Source organism: Tenrec ecaudatus, chromosome 11 (genome assembly GCF_050624435.1).
Source record: "Tenrec ecaudatus isolate mTenEca1 chromosome 11, mTenEca1.hap1, whole genome shotgun sequence".
NCBI lineage: Eukaryota > Metazoa > Chordata > Mammalia > Afrosoricida > Tenrecidae > Tenrec > Tenrec ecaudatus.
Window position 1 is genome coordinate 67,478,259 of NC_134540.1, and position 23,265 is coordinate 67,501,523.

The 23,265-nt window shown below is 45.2% G+C and overlaps 1 protein-coding gene across 1 annotated transcript; it reads right to left on the reverse strand.

Annotated features, from left to right (window-relative positions):
• Positions 1 to 7,666: 7,666 nt before the first annotated feature.
• On the reverse strand, positions 7,667 to 22,959 carry SLC20A1 (solute carrier family 20 member 1). Its single transcript, XM_075563126.1, has 11 exons — positions 22,730 to 22,959; positions 21,710 to 22,352; positions 21,401 to 21,541; positions 21,132 to 21,217; positions 15,983 to 16,079; positions 13,495 to 13,614; positions 11,447 to 11,716; positions 10,788 to 11,349; positions 10,005 to 10,190; positions 9,384 to 9,468; positions 7,667 to 8,580 (listed from the first exon to the last, which is right to left on the reverse strand). Exons 2-11 carry the CDS (start codon positions 22,071 to 22,073, stop codon positions 8,428 to 8,430), a joined length of 2,064 nt encoding a protein of 687 aa, XP_075419241.1. The 5' UTR covers positions 22,074 to 22,352; positions 22,730 to 22,959; the 3' UTR covers positions 7,667 to 8,427.
• Positions 22,960 to 23,265: the final 306 nt, after the last annotated feature.

The window sequence follows — 23,265 nt, forward strand, 5'->3', positions numbered from 1 at the left end:
CGGAGGCAAGGAAGAAGAGACAGCCACAAACTTGTGGAAGCTGGACAGCACAAGGAAACAGCCTGACAGACCCTGCAGCTAGGTAGGCCACTGACAGAAGAATTAGGAGCCTAGGTCCCGAGTCACTGTCAATTTTATCTAATGTGATTGTTGTACTGAAGTATCTAAAAGAATCAAAAGGCATCTTTTAGTTTTATCTGAACCAAGATTGCTGTTGGTTGTTCTCAGAGCGGGGATGGGCACACGGCACACAGGTATCATTAGACTTGTCGACTTCCTTCTAGGCTTGAGATTTTTCCATGATTGTTCATGGTGTTCAAAAAAGAGCAGCGATTAAAACCTGCAGATCCTTTCCTCACACTGCAATGTCCGTATCTGCCTTCCATGTGGCACAAGAGAGTCCCTGATTGGGAAACGGCAGAATGGAGGGCAGGCAGGTAACTAACACGCGGGCAGGCTTCTCTGCACAGGGCAGTGGAACCGGAAAAAACACCAGCCACGCTGAAACTGTCCAACGCAATCTAGCTAGGAAAATGGTTATTCCATGAAGGTGATCATTTTTCTCAAAACAGTCAAACTCCTGGTTAAAAAAACATGCTCAAATTAGTATTTCTTTTCAGGAGGGGGAAGCCAATCTGTTCAAATGTCCTCTTATTTTTGAAAGCACTGTGCTATGAATTGGGCGAAGGTTTAGAGCAGATGATCAAGTTCATGTTTTACAATCAACACACATCTGGTTTCATCTCGGTGACTGCAATCCCCTCAGTGCACCACCACTCACCCCAACTCCTCCCATTCCTCCTTCCCTAGCCCTCTGAGCTTGAGACTGCAACTTTAAAACCCTTAAAACATTGGAAATATTGAAAGTGTCTCGAGGCAGCTTCCAGGAGGTTGCCATTTCTGCTTCATTGTTGAACTATCTCCAAGAGGGCCTCAGTCTGAAGCTTCTGCTGGGCATCGCTGCCTCCGGGGCCTTGGCAGCCTTTTCATCAGGAAAGGCTGGAAATCATCATTACCCCAAGCCTAAAACAACCCCTCTCCCCCAGGAAAAGGGGGTTTATATTCTGCTTTTATGAATCTTAAAGCTGTAACTCTAAATTTTTGAAAATCAATGTGTTTGAAAGTAGCACGTAAGGCGGCAGAATAAAGTTATCATCTTAAAATAAGCCACCTCAGCTCATTCATCTTCCTCTGAATCTTTTCAAAGTGCAGTTCCTCCTGACTTCCTTCACTGAGCTATCTCAAAGGTGCCCGTAGACGCTCCTGTGTAACCACAGAACTGAGTTTGCAAACTGATGTCTCAACCTTGAACTGCTGCGGCGGCTTTCTGCCACCCTCACAGTGACGTGCAGTCCCAAGGGAATGCTGTAGGACTCGTGTGACTCCTGACACAGTAGTAAAGCGATGACAAGATTCCAAGGTGAGGTGTACGAGCAAGGGCCTTCGTGTGTGCTCACCAACCTGTTAAGGGGACTCCACACACTGATAGAAAACATTGGCACTCATTAGGCAGACTCAGAAAATGAAATGAACAGGGCAACATAGCTCACTGGTTTCACCAAGATGGGCTGGTAAGATTTCTGGACTCTGTTGAGCCAAGAACAACCATTCTTCAGTTGTGTTTACTCCTCTAAGAAAAGCCAGAGCCAGGTGACTGTGACCCTGATGTCCACGCAGACGGAACGGGGTTCCTACTGGCGGCACACATGCTGCCAATGGAGAGCACATGCCTGATGAACAGGCTGCAGTCGGCAAGTTTCCAACTGATGACTCACAAAGCAACCGGGGTAGAATTACAGTGTGAAGAAACAAAAGCAGGCTCCATTCGGTATGTTCTGATGCCCAGAGTGCTACTAAACTGGATCCGTGACTTCTCGGCCATGACGGACGGACACCTGTGACATGCAAATCACAAAGCTAACATCTTCTACCAATTGAGTGAGGGCGATGAAGGCCAAAATGACACTTGTGGAGGTGAGAGGCATCCACAGTGCTGTACCAGACCGTTTACACAGAAGCTCATCATTTCTGCATGTTATGAGGTACATTCTTGATCTTGGGTGCACTATTTGTGAAAAATAGTGTCCCTCTCCTGTAACTTCACTGGTGCCTCTTAAAGATATTTGCAAAATAGCAAAAAGTTCCTGCCGCACAGCACAAATCTGTTACCTTCTGCTTTAATAATTCTAGTCTCGTGCCTTGATTTATTTTTTCTAAACAGCAGCTAAGGAAAGAGTTCTCCAGTTCTAGAATCAAGAACTTTTCCCAAAGTGCATCCACCTACGTTTTCCAAATTGAAAAGAAGTCCTGGACCCACTGGCTGCACTGTGGTTTAATGCTACCACATTTTCATCCAGTCGCCCTAAGAAATCGGAATGACCAATAAATAACAGGACTAAAAGTAAGTCTACAGTTTTCTCGTTTCTCTATTCAACACAACCACAAGTTTTGCAGTCTGGACAAGTACTGATTGGTGTGCCGTAAATGGTCGCCAGGACTTTGAAAAACCTAACAAAACTGCCTATTGATTCTTAAGATGCACAAATGTTATTATGTTGTGATCTATAGACTGAAGGGTCAGCAGCAAAACTGGTATTTAATGCTAATTACTCAGACAGTCTAGCATGACAGAGTCTCAGAGTTGCTGGACAATTGGTGTTATTAAAACTTGGGTAACTGAAATTCATGCATATTGGAACTAGGCTGAGCAAACACTGCTTATACTGAAAATGGAGATTCAAGTAAACAGTGACCTCTGCCACCACTAAGCCTCAGTACTTTTGAAAGTCAGCGTTTGTTCTTTTTACCCGATTCTTCTGAGACTCCCCAATAAAACAGCTAAGCCAAATCGCCCTACACTAGGTTTTCAAAGTTAATTACTGAGATTTTAGGCAATTCTTTCTTGTGGACTCTCCTAGGCACCGCAGGACAGATGCCTACTAGATGCCAACAGCATTCCTCAGTTACGACAACCAACTTTCTCCAGATCATGTCACAACTAAACTCACTGCCATCAAGTGTGTTTCTGAGACCATGGCTGAGAGTAGAAAACCCAGTCTTTCCCCACAGAGCTGCTGGTGGTTTCAAATCACTGACCATTCGTATCGCAGCCCAATGCACAGCCAGTGCACCACCAAGGTTCCTTGGGATAAGGGAAGCCTGAAAATAGATACCTGATTGAGATCCTCTGCATCTCAGTACTCTGCTCCTGACTAGATGACAAGATCCGGGAGAAAGTCATTGACGTGAGAGACCAAAACAGAGAAACCAATGACAGTGACATTTTTTCAAATGGATTATCATTTATATCCTCAAGCAAAATTAAGTCCATGAAATCGGATTTTTAATGTTTTTCTTGGTGGTGGTTGTCATCACCAATTCCAACTTACGGCGACCCCCATGGTAGAGTAAAACTTTGCACGGGGTTTTCCAGGCTTGCACCTCCTGGAAGCCGATGGCCAGGCGTAGCCCCCCATGGGGTCTCTTGGGTGGGCCAGCAGACAAGAGCTTAACCAGCTGCCCCATCCCGAGTTTGTAGAAAGCTCTCAGAGAAAAATTAAAAACTGAGTAAGATCATTTAATAGAATTGAGAACATCTCCCCAAAAGGACATCAGACATAGGGAAATGAGCAGAGTGAAAACAAAGGCTCACAGAAGAACCTCGAACCCCAACACATGCTGTGGCGTGTATGAAAGGAACTCGGAGTCCCTACACCAAAGGACATGAGATGCTTCCCCTTCGAGGACTGAAGTACCCGGTCTGGGGTTAAAAAAAACAACAACAAACCTTTTTGTTGTCAGATGCCACTCTAGTAGCGCAGCGGGTTAAGCTCCTGGCAGCTAACCAGAAAGTTGGTGGTTTAAAGCCACCAGCTATATTCCATGGGGGGCAAACGGGACAACACGTAGCCCTTCAAATTGACAGCATTGGAAGCCCTACTGCGTCCTATCGGGCCGCCCCAGTCAGAAGACTCGGTGGCAGTAGATTGGGTTTGTTCTTCACGGTCAGGTTTCTAATAGTGAAGGCTCAATGGCCCAGCAAGCATCCAGAAAGGGCAGTGGGTCACACCACACCCAGTGAGACGTTAAAAAGGCTTCAGGTCTGGATGGTAAAAGAAGAAAACCAATGCCTTCAACATGCTGAAGGAAACCAATTTCCAAGCTCGAATTCTATACTCTAATTACTAATTAAACAGAAAGGTAGATTAAAGGAATTTTCAGAAATACAAGTTCTTAAAATTTTTAAAAAGCTGTTTTAAAAAGCAGCAACAATGGATTGGAAAGCTGTTGTACATACATACAGTGGAGTACTATGCATCCCTAAAATGCAGCAATGAACGCATGCAGCACATCGCCGCATGGGAAGAGCTGGAGGAAATCCTGCTGAGCAAAGTAAGCCAATCACAAAAGGGCAAGTACAACATGAATTCACTGAGGTAAGCTTACAAAATAAAATGCAAAAGGGACATAGGGAAAAAGCTACTGTATACAAACATTCCTGGGTGAGGTCCAGGTAGTATGGCAGGGGCCAGACCAAATCCAGGGATATATAGAGCAGCCAACTAAAAAGGAAGGGGGGGGGGGAGAGAAGAAAACAAAACGAGCCAATCAAGGTGCAGTACAGCACTGATGCAACATACAACTTTCCTCTAGGTCTTTAATGCTTCCTCCCCCACCCCCCCCCCACTACCATGACCCCAACTCTACCTTACAATCCGGTGAGACCAGAGCATGTACACTGGTACAGATAGGAACTGGAAACACAGGGAATCCAGGACAGATGACCCCCTAGGACCAATAATGAGTAGTGATACCAGGAGGGTAAGGGAAAGGTTGGATAGAAAGTAGGTACTGATCACAAGGATCTACATATAACCTCCACCCTGGGGAACAGACAACAGAAAAGTGGGTGATGGGAGCTATCGGACAGTGTAAAACATGACAAAACAACAATAATTTAAATTATCAAGGGTTCGTGAGGGTGGGGCAGGGAAGAAAGGAAAAAATGAGGAGCTGATTCCAAGGGCTCAAGTAGAAAATGTTTTGAGAATGATGATGGCAACAATGTACAAATATGCTTATGGATGGATTGTGATGGGTTGTATGAGCCCCCAATAAAACGATTTTCTTAAAATAAAAGGGAAAAAAGCTGTTCTTCTCAAGCACCTTAGCTACTAGAGTGTGTACGCCACAAGGACAGAGCAAGAAAAACTACAGCAGGGCTGCAGGAAACAGGAAACTCAACAGAGAACAAAGACATCTCCCCAGTGATGGCATTTTTAGGATACAGCTGTGAAACCTGCCCAGACTGCAACAGATCAGCAGCTGTGGGCCAGAGTTCTTCAGGGGAACGAAATGAAGAACCTTCCCAACTCTTAACAGTCCTGAGGAAATTCAAACTGGTGGATAATTTTGGGATGGGCCAGGTGAGAAGTTTGTATTAAAAAAAGGTCAGGTAGGACAACTTTACTGCAAGAAAACAAAAATAAGAAATAATGGTCATGATAGACATGGTGTATTGATTGTAAGACCCAGCAGCAGCTCAGGGACAGCATTCAAACACTCGCAATATTGATCTCATCAAAATTAGAACCAATTATACCTGACGGTGGGAGCTTAGGAAGTGTGTGCAGCAGCAAAGATTAACACTTAAGATGTTTCACTGTGCAAAGTCAAGAGCGTATGTCAAAAATTAAAGTAACGACAGCCTGCTCTTTAGATACACGGGAAGTATACAAGACGGGATAACGGTGGCTTCTGGAAGGGAAAATGGTAGGAAGAGACCGGTTTTATTACAAGTTGTTGAGCTACCTGATTCTTTAATATGCACACATACATTAAATAGTAACGGTTTTTGATTAAAGTTATTAACCTATGCCCCAGAAAAACAGGCCAGGTTCTCACCAGCAGGTGTCCCTGCCCCAGGGTCCAGGAATGCAGATCATGCCAGGTTCCTCAGTAAATACGGAAACAGACTTGCCTTCTGGTCCCGTCCCAGGTGTCTTGGAGGCACTGTGGACTAAGTATGGGATTGCTAACCACAGGGTAGTAGCTTAAACCCTCCCCACTCCACGCAGTGTCAGACACCCTAAGGAGCAATGTTTCCCTGTCTCATAGGTGTCAGAGTCAAAATCTTGTCTTTCTAGCTTTGTGGGCTCCCTCCTTGCCGAGTCTGACTGCCCCTTCCTAGCTGGACAAACATGTCTTTGGTCTAAGTTTCTGTTGTCCTCTTTGAAACTAAGAGGGAGATCTTGGGAAAGTCACTAAAAAAAATTAAAAAACACGGGCTTTTGAGAGGAGGAAACCTCATCTCTCTCAGGAAAGCCACGTGACAAACACACAAAAGCACTGCCACCAAGTCAATTCTGGCTCACAGCAACCCTACCGGGTAGGGCAGACCTGCCTGACCTTTTTTTTTTTTTTTTGGTGGTGGTGGTGGTGGTGGGGTGGTGGTGGTGGTGGTGGTGGTGGTCTGCCTGACCTTTAAGAACTGCCTGCTATATACCTGAGCCCTGCCGTATTAACACTGGTCATTTGTTAAAAATATGCATGCATCAATTCATCCTGGGAGTAAAAACCAACAAAAAAAACCTAAAAAGCAGTGTCCTACAATTCTCAGAAAACAACCTGTTTGCAAAGAAATACACACTCATTTAACTAGCCTGATCACCAGAAAAAGGTAATGGGTCAAGATTGAAGAACCCTGAAATATTTCAAACGAAGCCGCTACATACACACTCACTTGCTTATCTTAATACTGTTAGCAGCAAAAACGGACCGCAATCCTAGCACTAGCAGAAGTTTGATGGGTTTAAACTCACCCTCCGCATGATCAGAAGACAGACCGGGCAATTTTGATTGAAAGGTCAAAACAAACTCACTGCCAGGGCCAATTCCGACTCCTCGTGACCCTACAGGATACAGCAGTGCCCCGCTCTGTGAATTCTGAGACTGTGAATCCTCATAGAAGTAGTTTCATTCTTCTTCCTCAGTGACTGGTGGGTCTGAACCTCTGACCTTGAGATTAGCAACGCAGTATGGAGTTCTACTACGAACACTTAAGACGGGGTCATTATGAATTGGAATTAATAAAACAAAAGTTTGTGGCTGTTTAAAATTATATAGATTACCTATGGTAACACGAGTATGTCCAAACTAAAGTGTAAAGACAAAAACGCCTAATGGCAACACATTAATGGCTTTTATGTCCTGATGTACCTAGAAAATATCAGGGATCACTAAAAACAGAAAAACCCACAATTGAAAAGAAAGCATTCCTGTTTGTTTTTTAAAAGATTTTCCATATACAAAATCCAGGATGGGTGTGTCTATAGACAGTAACTGGACTACTTACTAATTACCTAAGGGCATGTCAGGGAGGGTTGGGGAGAAATGGGGAGCCAACAATGTTAAGTACAAGAAGAAAATGTTCTGAAATTGATTGTGGCGATGTACACTGCATGTGACCTAGATGCCAATAAAGCTGTTTTGTTAACAAAGGAAAGGAGATGTCAGGGATCAAACAAGAAGAAAGTAACAGGAAGGCACCTTGAAGCTGGCAGTAGCTCACTTGGAAGATCCTCACCTTGGAGAAACTGCAGAGCTGACTCCGCAGGAGCCCGATGTTCCACATGCAGCAAAACATGAATAAACACCAGAAAACACGTTTTCTAAAAACTGTAGGTTTTTTTATTCAGTTAAGAGGTAGACAGATGAACATGGAAGGCTGTCCCGTTTAACTTGCCCAAATGTACATTCCACTTCACTCATCCATCCCACACAGCCAGAAATCTTAAAAGAAATAACCAAGACTCCTGGGAGTCATTTCTTCCTACTTCTTAGCAACAAGTCGTTAAAATGCTTTCAAAGAAGGTACTACAAACTTAAATGTTCAATGTTTCCAGACTCTCGTCCCTCCAGGAAGGTCCCCCGTTTGCCAAGACCCCGCACTACTGTGACAGGAGGCAGAGTGCATTTGCCTGTATTTCTATGAGACTACAAGGGAGCTTCGGTGTAATTTTATGTTACGTCCCTGTGTGTGTCGGGCAGAAGCTGGTGAAATCAACAAAGCAGAGCACACGCCTGTCAAATGGCTCTGAATGGAGGTTGTCGCTGAAGATAACACCTGTGATTTCTTACTTTTTTTTTTAAACATTGAACCATAATGGAATTGAAGCCTGATACAAAAAGTAGAGAAATATGTACAGGAATTCACAGCCCAGAGGGAAAGGGACTTTGATAGGAACCAGAGGAAACCTGGCTATTTTACAAAGCTAATTTTGAGACAAGTCATATTTAGCACAAAAGCAATTATAGCACAAGTAACACTTCCCTCCCCCCGGCGCCCACACTTGAAGGCCTCTTGTCAGTCTCCTGTAACACTGTAGTCATTCATTCCCCGGGTGCAGGGTGGGCCAGCCTCTCGCTCTAGAGCGCGTATCTGAAGACTGCCATGATCGCAGCGCTGATCACTCCGGAAATGGGCACTGTGACAAACCAGGCCATGAAGATGTTGCGGAAGAGTCGCCAATCAACAGCCTTCTTAGATCGGAGCCAGCCAACTGACACCACAGAGCCCACCTACAGAGACAGATCAAGGAGAAGGGTTCCCAAAGTGCCAACGACACACTGGCAAGTCTGCACCGCACGACAAATTGGCAAGTGGTGGGTAAACATGGAAATTATTCACATGAGGAGCTCCCAGGTGAATGGCGAAGTCGGACTCCATGAAGCAGGTTCCTAACAGGTGAAGGCAACTACTAGAAAGGTGAAGGTAACAAAAAGATCCACTAATTCAATCTGTGCGTACAGGAATTGAATGAGAACCTTTTGGTTTTTCCTGAGCTACTGAAAATTCTTAATATGTTAACATAATAATAAATTACGTTAAACTATTTAAAATTTTAGATTTTCCAAATATTAAGGATTAACAACAGAAGATCACCTGGAGAGGTTCTGGCAAAAAAAAAAAAAGACGACTCACCAGGTTCCCTTCCCTGAAGGGGACCTTCCAGAAAGCTCATGGGAAAATGGGCTTGTAAGATAGCCACAACTACACACTACTCTGAATGGGGCCCCAAAAGAACATATAAATAATGCTATGTAGAAGTGAAAAAAAAGAATGAAAAATTACAAGCAACTATTAACTAGTTCTCTGTATATGACTTTTAAGCCCCTGTGGATAAGTACACATTAGCTGCTTAAGCACAAATGAGCAGACACACAAATAGGTGAGATGTAAGCTTTTAAAAAGATTCTAAAAGTCAGCTCGCCCTAAACTTGCAGACACTTCAAAACTATAGCATAAGCTTTCTAAATAGAACTATCTGCGAAGAGCCTGTATTTCTGGACCCAGTCATCAGATGCACGACATTCCGACTTACTTTACAGTGTGTTGTACTGATGGGAAGGCCAACGTTTGACGCGATCACCACAGTGAGGGCCGACGCCAGCTCAATACTGAAGCCACTGCACAGACACGCCACAAGGAAAAGAAAACACTAGTGAATCATTCAGTTTGATATTTGAAAAGGTGGCACTTCAAAAGCTAGTCATCTTGCTTTGCTCTGCTTGGTGACAAAACTCCTACTGACACCATTCTCTGCTCCGTGCTCTGACGGTGAAACTGAGCCATGGACACACACTCCCCTCTCCTCGAATGTTTGATTGAGGTTTTCAATCCCTCTGGAAGCCCATTATTAAATAGGCTGTCTGCACTTTGACCCCAAGGCAAGACCAGTACAAGCCACACATTCACAGCTCTTCATTCTTGCACACAAATGTTCCTCAGGAAGCTTACTCAGTTAGACTACTGGACCTCAAAGGATCAGTGGTTACCCAAGATCACATTTATAAGGACCATACAGTAAGGAAAAATTTTTAAACTTTGCTATCAACAAACTTGCATATCTGAGTTTGGTCACTTTATCTAAAGAATGATGCATGTGTTATAATACTACATAATTTCTTAAGACTATGCCACTCCTAGGCCTCTTAGCACTCACCTAGAAGGGGTGATTGGAGTCAGGTCCTTCCCCATGGTCTGGATAACTCTCCTTCCCCAGACCCACAGGCCAATACAGATGCCAACACCACCATAGAGGAGAAGCCATATTGGTGTTGCAGCTTTTGAAGAAACATCTCCCGTGTCATAAACCAGATATAAAGCAACCAGAGGACCAATAGCATTGCTGCAAAGAAAAAAGAGAGCAAAGATGGCTTTTCAGACACAACCATCAAGACCTGGCTTGCCAAAAAGACTAGTGTTATCTAAAGCTCAGCCTTTAAGCTCACTTGGCTAATGATTCCCCCTGCCAAAAAAAACTATGGCGCCCTACCATACACAAAACCAGACTAAGATCAGCAGCTTCTGTGGAGGGCAGGTTCGCATAGGTGGTCACCTTCTACAGGTAGCCGAAAACTCCGGGGTTCCAACCAAGTTGATAAAGCACAGAACTATGGCGAACAACGTACATTCAGGCCGTAGGACCATGGAGTGTGCTCATCTTCTACGCTAGTATTTACTACAGGAGGACTTGTTCCTGTCTCCGTGAATAACATGTTTGTCACCTCAAGAAACATAGCTAAACACATTCTCTGTGACCCCTCTCAAGAGTAAGACTTGACTTCAGTCACTGCTATGATCCCATTCTCTCCAGAGTAATCAGGGTCTCCTGTATGGTCTATCACGGCCATCGTGTCCTTTCAGTCTTAAAAAAAAAAAAAAAAAAAAGGCTAAGACGGTTTGAAAATAGAGAAAGCAACACAGAAACTCAGTGTCTACTAACCTGACATCATTGCCACCATGGGCAAATGACCCAAAGCAGGCCGTGAGGATCTGAAGAAATTGGAAGAGGAGCGACACCTCGGGTTTATCCTGGTCGTACCATTCTTCTTCTAGAGAGCCCCCACTTCCTTTTCTGTCACCCAGAGACATCTCTTCCTTGACACTCACATCCATCTCAGAGGCCGAGTGGATGTCAGACACAGCATTGCAATAACTGGTGTAACTATCCATGCGAATCCGCTTCTTATTGTCTGCATTAGGCCACGTCAGCTTCTCCATCTCTTCAGCTTTTTGCTCACCCTCTTTGGCACGAAACGAATCCAGAGGCATGCCACAAATTGCCATAGTGTACGAAGTATAGCTATTGTTGCGCCTCAAGGGTTTGTCGCCAGAATCTCCCATGCAGTCCCCCACTTTGGCAAGATGTAATTTGTGGAGCAGCTCTTTGTACAGGCCAGAATCTTTATGCACGGTGTGATACTGGTAGTGGCCAATGGAGTTTATCTGGTTGCTGACTGCTTGGTTAAACTGAACGAGGTTTCCATTAGGAAACTGCATGGCACCTGCCCAAGACCAAAAAGGCAACGCACGACATGAGCATCAAAGGCCGTTACAGTCAAAAACTATTTCCTGCACCCAACTCAAGGGATCCCCACTCACCATTTATGGGGCTGTCTATGCTGGTTTCCTCTCTCAGGTCCATGCTAGGAAGCTTCTCCCGCTCGGGGGCTTCCTCCAAGTCCCCCAGCTTAAATGAGACGGCCCTCTCCTCCACCACAGCCCGGAGGGGCGCAGCCGTCGAGCTAATGTCAGCAACAGGCCCCCGACTTTCCATGTCACCAAGAGACAGCTTGGTCTCCTCAGGGTCTTCTTTCAAACTGCTCTTTTTCTCCATCAGGGGACTTTCAGAAGGACTAGACTTTATCTCTCCTGGAAAAGAAGGGTGGCTTTCTGATCACGCGAATTTTCACCTGAGACTCCCTTTCTCTAGCCCCTCGAAAATCTAAGAACACATGCAAATTAGTTATGGCTAAGAACAATGTCCTTGTCTGCTTTATTATTTGTCTACAACTAATCTTATTATACCCTCAATGCAGAAGAGCCTGTTATCAAGAGCTGGCAAATGTTTTCTGCAAAAAGCCAGAGTCATTCTTTTAGGTTTGCGAGCTCACAACCTTGACAACCTTGTTATGGATTGAATTACATACCCCACAAATATGTGTGGCAAATCCTAAGCCTTATAAACTATAGTTATAGACACATTTGAGAATGGGTTTTACAAAGCTAACAAAGTATGAGAAATATTTTCTTTGTTGTGTCATGTGGCAGAAATCAGCGCAAGGTGTGTTAAATCAGTATCCTTTCAGAGGTAGCAGAGCAGATTGGGGGCAGGATGTCCTGTATCGAGATGACAGTGACAAAAATTACCAAGAAACAGACAAAAAGTCTACCCTGAAGAGCTGGCTGACTTAACGATTTCTAGGTCCCCTCAAACAGAGAAAACTGGCTGCTGTTTGGTGTGTTCATGTCTCTTTTACAGCAGCATCAGAAAACCGAGACGTCCACCAGTCTTTATCTTCCTGCCACGTCAAGGCAGCACTGGAAGCTGCTCAAGCACCTAGAATACACCTCGTTCATCTTATTTTGTTTTAAAAGGAATGCCCCCAAACCTTAGCCCAAGAGCTCAAGCAAAACAGTTCAATGTAGTCAATTAAAAAGGATAACTTTAATGTCTAGTTCTTTGTTCTCAAAAAGACTGTCTCTATCTCAGAGTCTTTCTTGGTGTAAATTCCATGCCAGGTAGGAACATTTTGTGCCTGTCGTGTCAATGCTCAGAGTACTGGGCGATTCTTTCAGGTTTTACAGTCAAGCAAAACTTGCCGTCTTCTCACACACGGAGGAAGAAAACAAGGTCAGGCAGTCTGGAAGCCTCATTCCAGCCAGACGTGCGGAGCCTCTCCAAGGCCCTTCGGCTGAGCTGCAGTGACGCAGCACTCTGCCTACCACCACTGCAGTCTGTGCAGCCCTGGCTTCTACGGAACACACTCCAGACCACGAACAATGTATTTGCATAGATAAAAAAGGCAAAGAGTATTCGAAGAGCTCTTAGCCACCAAGGAAAGGAATATAAGATTTAAACGAGAAATCTATCAGAATCTACTCAGCATTTAAATAGACAGGTGTAAGTACTGTGGCCTGATTGATTTCCTCACCTGCCAGTTAACAATGTTTTCCTCTAGGATTTGTAGTTAATAACTTGAGATATTAACCTGAGAATTAACCAGATCTACAGTCAGATATGCATGCATATTGTACCTTGTTTGCATGGTGACTACTGAGAACTCATAAGTAGTTGGGATAAATATTTGTTCCACCAAAAATGCTCTGTACTTTCCTCTTATTTTTGTATTAAAGCACCTGCACTTTTCAGTTAATATAGGCCACCACTTCTATTGAGCTACGATGCCACTGCATCGGTTTCGGGTACAGTGAGAAAATAACACTGATGAAAGTCTGAGTCTGTCTCTGCAACCCAAGTCCAGTATCCCTTATGACTCACGGCACCAAACATTACTTGGGGCAATAAACCATACCCTCTGAGGAGTCCTTGCACTGCCCATTTATCCAAAAAAACTCTTACAGGAGATCAAATCAACAGAAATCAGCATGTAAATAGTTGTATTTTGTTGCGACAAGCAGTTACTTACGTTCAATTTTCCTCTTCATCCTGGGACATACAAAGAACCAGACGATAAGGGCACAGAACACTGCACATCCCACCGAGATGAGGATGGTGCCCCACAGAGGAAGTTTGTCAAAGCCCAGCACTAGGAGATAAAATGGTGCATCTTGAAAACCACAGGGCAGAAGCCCCGGCAGTAACGTGTCAACCCTCCTTGGGATTCGGAGGGTTCCCCAAGCCAGCCCATCACCTTTCACGGCTGCTATCGGGGGTAGTGCCAGATAGTGATAACAGCAATAAAAACAAGTCAAGTTTTCCATTAGTGAGAGAAATCCAGTAGTTAACTTACACTCCCGCTTACAATTCCTGCAAGGACTGAAGTTCCCCTTCACGTCCTAAGGTTTTTTCCCCTTCCCTTCATTTTTGAAGGCACGAAAGATTACTACTGTATCTTGAGGATTTGCCTACCACTTTCTCCACTCATGACTCAACTCCAGCGCCACACATTACATCTGGACACACAGACCTGATGCTTAAAAGGCCTAATTTGCCAGGCTGATAAAATTCTCCAATGAAGTTATCCTATCTCTGCCTATCCTTTAGTAAAAGCTTTTAACAAGGGATTCTCTCTTTGGAAGCTATTACCAATATTCTGTCAGAGATAAAATTCCTTACAGAGCTCTGTCTGGTGGTGGGCACGAAGAGTCCAGATAATCAAGGACCATCCAACTAACCTAAGAAACATCACTGACATGTACGGCAGCCCAAATCAGCCTAGTCACTTGTGGTGGCTGGACTTTATTAAGAACTAAATGACGTAGTGAACAAATTCCACTGTCTCATGATTAATCTTTTAAAATCCAATTACACTGAGATTTCTTCCAAAACCGAAACTGTATGACTACAGCCTTCTTATCGTAATTTCTTTTTTTTTTCAATTTTTATAATGTAGGTAAGTCAAACGGAACTATACTTGAAATTTCATCCATCTCCAACACAGTGTAAATCTGCCCACTTTCCAAAAGTCGGAGGAAAAACAGAGACTGGTTTTCCTGGTAAATGATCCACAAAGAACAAAATATTCAAGTTCCTATTCTCAACAATTGAAAATGTGAGGGTTATCTTAAGATTTGTAAGCACCCCAATAAAATGATTAATTTTTTTTAAAAGTTTCTAATTTCACAGAACTCTGCACCTTGCCACCATAAATAAGCCATCCAGGCTTAATCTTGGGAGATTCTCCTTGTTTAGCATGGAAACAAATGCACACACAGCAATGCTTTCTTCATACACACCATTCAGAGTAAAAAGTCTGGTCTCCCCTAATTTGATGAATGAGATCAATAGCCCCATAAAGTGGCTAATTTTCTTAATTATTCCAGAAAACAAAGACAAGGTTAAAGTTACTTAGCTAATTCCATTTTCAGTCACTGATATTACTTAGATGTGGTTGAAAATGTCACAACCCAATGAAATTTAGTGAGTTATGATCAGCATTAAGGAAAAAAACCCCACCCTACCCCCAAAAAGGAAAAAATCACGGGCTCAAGTGGAAAGAAACTGTTTTGGCAATGATGAAGGCAATGTATGTACAAATGTGCTGATACAATTGATGTATGGGTTGTTATAAGCTGTAAGAGCCAATAAATTTACTTAAAAGAAAAATATAATGTTTGAAAATGAGTGAAATTAGACATAATATGCAAATTCCTAACACTATTTCAATTATCTAGGTAGCGCTCTCTAGAGCTCTCTCTCCCCACAGAGCATGCCTGCCCTGGGCAACAGTGTATTTCCTTCCAGTGGGTGAGTCAAAAGATTGAAAAATCTACCATCCATCCAAATAAGCCTACAGAGCCAGCTAGCCAAGGCATGTGCTCTGCCTGCCTGACAAGCTATCCATCCTTGGTAATTGTTGTTATACAGATACAGCTGTGATTTAATCCATGCTGTGCCTTAGTCCCAGCATAAATGTAAGCATTTTGATCCTTACATTCTCATAAATTATTTTTATCCTGTTAGCTGCATGAGTTCTTCCAAGTGCACTTAGACCAGCTGTTAAACATGCCAACTCTTCTCATTCAAGCAGATTCAGGAAGTAAATTTAGTACTTAGAAATAAAAGTAGCTCCACTTGGGAAAGAAAAATCGAAATCCATTTAACTAGTCCTAAAGGGCTGGCTGTTGAAGACCAAACACAACTAGCGCCTCTTCAGTGTCAACTGGCGCTTTGAGAGTAGAAGAAAGAGAAGGAGAAGGTCAAATGATCGGTGGGTCCTGTGAAGACTAAAGAGGAAAGGTCTGTACTGATTTAGAATCTGAGCAGGTCTCTGGTTGAAAACCTATCTAGGTTAAGTCAGCATACACTAGCCTGCAGCCTTCTGAAATGGGCGCAGGCCAGCCACCTTCTAGGAGATTTCAGCCCTGTAAAGCAAAAAGGGGTAAATCGGGCATTTAATGCAAGTTTTATAAACCATGTGAAATTCACATTTAAACGTTTCAGTATGTACTTACAAGGTGCTCCCGTATACATGATGGAAAAGAGATTCACTCCAATTGTGCAGGCATAGAATATTGGCAACCCTCTCAAACCATTCGGAACTGGATCTGCCTGTAAAACACCATTCAGGATCAACATTAAAAGCAATAAAAGTTTACCCATTTCCACAAGATCTTGTAAAAGGACTGGGTCAGGAAGTAGTCTACTTCACATTAGTTTCCAAGGGCAGAACTTTTTCTTGCACACGCTCCTGCAAGTCTTCCTCCTTACCAAAGCCAATCCCATTTTCTCTTTTAACTTTCCATAAGGGTTTGGCATCTCCAGCATATTCCGTCTTCCTGTGTGTTTGTGTGTGCACATGCATGCATGTCATTTTAAATAAACTCACTACCTACAGCAATGACTAATGACGTCTAGAATAATCAGATTTTCACACCTACATTCTGAGGGCACTAGAAGTCAAAATTCTTCTTACAAGTCTGAGTGCATAAGGCAGCTATGGATGAAAGTGGAAACCCAAAGTCCATCTGCAGGGTCCACATACAGACTAAGCCTTCGGTGAATTCCCTCTGACCATAACTGAGATATGGGTAGCCTTATCAGACAGAGCATTGAAAAATCGATTATGGGAGATATAGTTAGGTTGAAATGTAGCATTTTTATCATTTGATCTCTCTTTTGACACATTTTAAATTTGGTCTAGGTTTTAATATTTTCTGCTTTATTTTCAATTGTGGTTTTTCTACTTTACTGTGATTGCTGTCTCCTTTGTGTTTTTAATGTTTCTCTGTATATAAAACCCAGGATAGGTAAATCTAGAGCGCCTGTAAGTGTATTTATTCATGGTTTCTTGGGGATATGGCAAGGGAGGTTGTGGGGAAAGAAGGAGCTAATAACGCTGAGAACAAGAATGAAGAAAATGTTCTAAAATTGATTGTAGCAATGATTGTGCAGCTCTTCCTATGATTAAACGATTGAATTATATGACTTATGAATTATATGCCAATAAAACTGTTTAAATAAAGAAATTCAAGTTCATACATAAAAACATTCTACACGTTTTTGGAAGATGTCAATATAACAACCATGAGATGTCAGGACACTATTTCATGTGATTTTATGGAATTTTTAAAAGATAAAGTCTATAGGACACCACATCTGCAACAAATACACCATGATGCTTTACCGGAGTGCTAAGACAAAAACCAACCATGTTAGCTCATCCACTCATACAGCTGTGACAAACACCATTCTGAGCACCAGAATACAGCTGCATCACAGAACATTCGCATTCGAGAATGGTAAGCACTAACAAGTACTATTAAAAAAAATGGCTAAAGACAGTGATCGAAGGCGGGGCACGTTTTCATTCAGAGGTGAGGCCAGTCAGGGAATGAGCATCACTGGAGAAAGAGGTGTAAGTCAACAACCTTGTAAATCACTAAGGGGACACAACAGCAGGCCCCCTGGTTAATTATCCAGACGGGTATCCTAGCAAATACAACAGCTAGGAGGCCAGTGTGACTGGAAATGACAAGAGTTCCACTTAAAAGGAATGTGCGTTAATTCTACAGGAAGAGAACAAACTTAAATAACTAAAAACCAAAAACTCACTGTCACCAGGTCAATTCCAAATCACAGTGACCCTCAAGAACAGGGCAGAACTGGCCCTGTGGGTTTCTGAGATTCTAACTCTTTATGAGAATAGAAAGCCTCATTTATCTCTTGCTGAGTAGCTGGTGTAACAACTAAGCCACCAGGGCATTAGCTTAATGGTTTAATATTCTCTCAATCATAGTTACCATGAGAAATGGGGGCGGGGAGAGGGAGCACAGGGACAGAGCATAGAGAACCTGAAGTGTAAAGTTTCTGATAAAAATAATCAATACTTGGGGACAGAATGAGGTAGCAGCATAAAAATGAAAACAGAAAAGGCTCAGGCATAGACTCATTTGTGATTTGGGTGCCGTTTCAAATCAATAGGCTTCACAGAATAAAACTTCTCTATCCACTGTTTGTGGTTTGTCCATCAGCTAAGAGAAAAGATGATGAAATCATCAAAGCAAATCCAATACTCTAGAACCTAGGAATGGCTAAGAACGTCTGAGTAATGTTTTATCAATGTCAGTCATACTACGTAAGGAGGTCCTGTGGCCTAGCACTGGGCTCTCACCTCAATCCCACTAGCTGCTCCAAGGGAAAAGATGAGGCCATCGGCTCCTGTCAAAATGCACAATGGGAAACGCTCGAACAGCAGTTCTCAACCCATGGGTCGTGACCCCTTTGGGGGTCAAACGACCCTTTCACAGGGGTTGCCCGATTCATTAACAGTAGCAAAATTAGTGATGAGTAGCAACAAAAATAATTTTATGGTTGGGGGGGGGTCACCACAACATGAGGACCTGTATGAAAGGGTCACAGCATTAGGAAGGTTGAGAACCACTGCCTTAGAAGCAGTTCTACTCTGTCCTATATGGTTACTGTGAGTCACAATCAACCCAACGGCAGTGAGGGTAGTCAGCAAAGTTTTCAAGAACCAAACACACTGCCATCAAATCAAAGCGCCGACTCCTGGTGACCCTATAGGGCAGTGCAACTCCACGGGAGCACAAAGCGTCGTGTTCTCCAAGAGAGCACCCAATGGTGGTCTCACACTGCTGCCCTTGCAGTTAGCAGCCAAACTAGTTACTAGGCCACCAGGACTCTTCCCAAGGTTATAAACCCGAGGTATCTTATCTTCTAACGTCTATCCATACTTTCACGGGATCTTCTCCAAGAGATTTAAACCCAAACTCATTGCCATGGAGTTACTCATGATTCAGGGCAACCCTGTAAAACAGAGCACAACCTTCATAGGGTCCCAAGAATGCAACCTGTACAGCCACGTCCTTCCAGAGCCACTGGTGGGCCACCACTGTGGCCTTTCGCTAACAGCTTGAAAAATCACTGTGCAACAGGATCTCTTGCAAAACAAACCAAATGACCCGTTGCTATTGAGTCGATTCTAACTCAGCAATGTTAAAGGACAGAGTACAATTGCTCCTTCATGCTTCCGAACCCTTCCATCTTGACAGGAGCAGCTTCACTCCTCTCACGTGGAGTGGCTAGGTCTGAACCTCTAACACAATTAGAGGCAGTCCAACATTTAACCCAATGCATCCACTTGCCCTCACCCTCCAAAGATTTAAATTCATGAGGGTTCTATATACAAGTATATCTCAAATATATTGTTTGGGTCCAATCCTTCACAGTAGATAGTGCAAAAAATACCAATTTTTATAGTATTTTCCGACTATATCAGAAATTTGGTCTTGGGCGACCCCTGTGAAAGGGTTGTTCGACTCCCAGGTTGAGACCCGCTGCCCTAGCTGCTCCACAGGACAAAGGTGAGCCTGACAATGCCTCCTGGGAGATGTGACCTTTTATGAGACACTGGGGACCACCTCCCTTTCTCTCTGTCCCTTCACACCTTCCTGCTTGCCGGGACTCTGTGCCTACCTCCATGGGTGACCCTAAGTGGCCTGTCCGGCCCTGAGAGCTGTCAGCACCCTGCCACGTTTCCACCTTCCCACTGATCTTAGGTCCACTTGCCTCTGTCTGCACCCCAGCCTGTCTTCCTGCATCCCTCGTCACCTTTCTGCGTGAACAGCCTATAGCTGCATGAGTCTTGAGAGGGCTCCAGCTAATACTGGACCGATGGACTTCACTTGCACTGGGCTGACTTCTTGATATAAAGTTTTCTAATACATGAGTGTCAATGGTTTTGTTTCTCTGGATAACCCAGCCTAACACAAAACCCTATGCCAAAACCAAACTCACTGCCATCAGGTCAATTCTGACTTATAAGCAACCATACAGGGCAATGTCGAGCCTGTTGGTTTCTGAGACTAACTTTGTACAGGAGTAAAAAAGTGTCATCTTTCTCCTATAGAACACACAGCAACTTTGAACTACTCACTTTGTGGTTAGCACCCTAACAGGTAACCCACTGTGCTACCAGGGCTCCTTAGAAACCTTGCCGATTAGTTTAATTCTTATCATCTCATTCACTCACTGCCATGTTGTAGATGCTGACTCATAGCTTCCCTATTATAGGACAGGGTAGAACTGCTCCTGTGGGTTTCTGAGTCTGTAAATATTTACAGAATAGAAAGCCTCATCTTTCTCCCATAGAGCCTCTGGTAGTTTAGAACTGCTGCCCTTGTGGTTAGCAAGCCAACACCTTAACCACTATGCCACCAGAGGGTGGGTATGAGTCAAAACCAAGTCAACAGTAACTAGTTACATAAGTTTCAAGTCTTCAAAAGGTAAACTGCTACATTCTGTCAGACTTCAGGTTACAGAACAAAGTGATCACAATCATTTTCTAGTTATAAAGTTTCTATAAAGACATGGTACAAATCCTTCCCTAGAGAAGCTTAAAACTAGACCAGACAAGTGGGTCTAAATACATCCTCACCTCTTGGGATTAAGCTATCTCCCCTTCACTCAAATTTCTACCGTTTAAGAGCCATTCACCTCAGCAAAAGACAACTTTGTTTCCTGAGAAAAATGCGTTTATTCTTAAACTCATTCCCATGCCAACAAAATCCCTCATTGTGTGTGTTTATTTTGTTCCCAGCACCAGACTTCTTGATAAAGGAAATGTGATCAGGTCTCTCAGAGGGATTTTCAAGTGGACAGGAAATAAAATGGCTGCTTGAGGAAAGGGACAACTGTCCTATCTATTCTGAGAAATGAAAGCAGGGTTCTCTGTGAGGCAGAGACCTCACCCAGGCGAGTCGGGATAACGAGTTCTGTAAGAACGATGCAGAGACCCAAACTACTCCACAATTGGCAGCTTAGAAGAAGCTCCAGGGCACATTATTGAGCCCCGAACGTTCAATTCAATGTCTGAATAAAGTGTTGGCTGGAATAAAGTGGCCAGGCTAAGAAAGTCATTCTAAGTAAGCATGCGTGTTTTCCCTTCTATCGCCTTTCTGAGAACAAGTCAGTACCTATTCCATTTTCCCTTCTTCGGTAACCATCAAAATTTGCTTCTTGCTGAGCACACAACATACAAGTACACAGATAATACTTTTCTTCTCATCTTCCAAGGCTACACAACATTAGCAAGAATGCTGCCCTAGCTTGAAAAGTTATTACAGGGAGGAAAATGATTACCTTACGGAGGATGAATGCACGAACAAGGAAGAATAAGATTCCAGACATAATACCAGAAAGCAGCGGAGAGATAAACCAAGACAGCACTGAAACAGAATGAAGAAAACAGTGTCAACACCTGCAAATCGGTAAGTCAAGGTAATAACTGCTATGTTCCATTTTTAAACTTAAAGTTCCCATCTGTCCTTCTATTCCACACCATCTCTGCCCTTCCAAGGCTAACAAGCGATACATTGACAAGACCTGCACCCCCTAAGAGTTGAACCTACCTATTTTTATCAGTTCCGACCACTTGACACCCTTCTGCCCCTTGGCCACGAGGGAGAAACCGATAGTCGCACCGACGATACAATGGGTACCAGAAATGGGAAGCTTCAAAAACGAAGCCACTAGTTGCCACACAGCTGAACCTGAAAGGAACAGTCAAGTTTTACATGGGGGGGGGGGGGGGGGGCTCCAATCCCATCGTGTGAATCCCGGATTCTGGAGGCAATAGTGACCTGCAGGGTCCAAGAATGGAAGCACCCCTCACCCCCACCATGCACACGAGCTTCCTCCCCTCCCTGAAAGGTACTTACCAAACATCGAGCTGACCGAGCCGGCCATCAGCCAGTGCTGGGTGGTGTTGTACATCTCCACATCGATCAAGCCCTTCCGGATGGTCTCGCTCACTTTGGCCCCCAGTAAGACGGAGCCCACGGTTTCGAAGACACTCGCTAGGATGCAGGCTTGCTTCAGGGTCACTACACCCGAGCCCACAGCGGTACCAAACGAATTTGCTACATCATTGGCCCCCACGGAGAAGGCCAAGATAAAGGCAATGATGAAGCCCAGGATCAGCATCCATAGGTAGTCCACCAACCGACCAGAAGCGGCGGTAGCAGCGACAGTGGCGGTAGCAGCGACAGTGCTGGTAATCAGCGTGGCCACGGTAGATGCCATTCTCAAGAGTCGTAGTGGCTTTTGTTTTTAATGAATGTACGAGAATTACTGCGCGGCTTGGAGGGTGTGTAAACAGAAGATGAGGTATCAAAATACTCTAATAAATAATATATATTATATAAAATTAAATACTGTCGACTACGGCACAGAAACCGAGCTGGGGAGTTACTGCTATACGCTGCGTCGGGGCGTCTGTGGTCTGGGGGGTCTTTGGCTCTGGTGGGCTACAAGCACGGGGTGGAATTCCATGGCGAAGAAGAGCATGGGCCTAAGTTCATCCTGGGGGGGTGGGGGGGGACAACAATAGCGGCGCGTCACTCCGGGGCCCGCGTGCACCGCGCTCGGCGCGACAGGCGGCCCGGCATGTGGCGCCGGGGACGCCCACCCCCACCCGGCCCGCGCGCGCGCGCCCAGCCCGCGAAAACCGGAAAGGAGCCGTTCCCGCGCGCGCCGCCCCGGGACCGCCAAAAAGGCCCGCGGGCGGGCGGAAGGAGGGCTGGGGGAGGGCGGCGGCCCAGCGCGCCACGCCGGGCGCGGGAGGGGGTGCGCTGCCCAGACCGGCCCACGCCGCCGCCCCCACCCCCACCCCGAGGCCGCGGCGTCGGCGCCCGGCGCTGAGGAGAAGAAAGCCTTTCCAAAGTGGCGGCCCCACTCACCGGAGGAAACGAGGGGCCGCGCGGGACACGAGCAGTCCGGTGGCGGGGCCGGCTGGCGGGCGTCACGCACGCACACGCTCGTGGGGCAGGTGGCCCAGAGCAGCGGCGACCGGGAAGGCTCGGCGGGGCTCGCAACCCGCCCGGGAAGTGACCACGGAGCCTTCAGCGACCGAGAGAAGGGAGCACGCAGCGCGCGCCGGCAGCCATCACTCGAGCGACGCACGCCGCCAGCGCTTCTTATAGCCGGCGCCGCGCCCCGCGTGACCCGCAGCGCCTCGCGCCGGCCCGGAGCCCCGCCCCCGGTGACGCAACCCACGCCGGCTCGGCGTGCCCAGCCGGGTGAGCCAGGCGAGTAAGCTCATTGGCCAGGTCGGCCCCGCCGGCCACGCCCCCAGGCGGAGTCACCCACGTGGGGAGAGAGCCCCCCCCCTCCTCCGCCGCCTAGTCCTGCTGGCTGGTGACCGGCCAGCGCTGGGCGGCCTGCCGCCTGCTCCCTCCCAGACGTCGCCCTGTAGGGCTACCGAGGCGGCGACCGA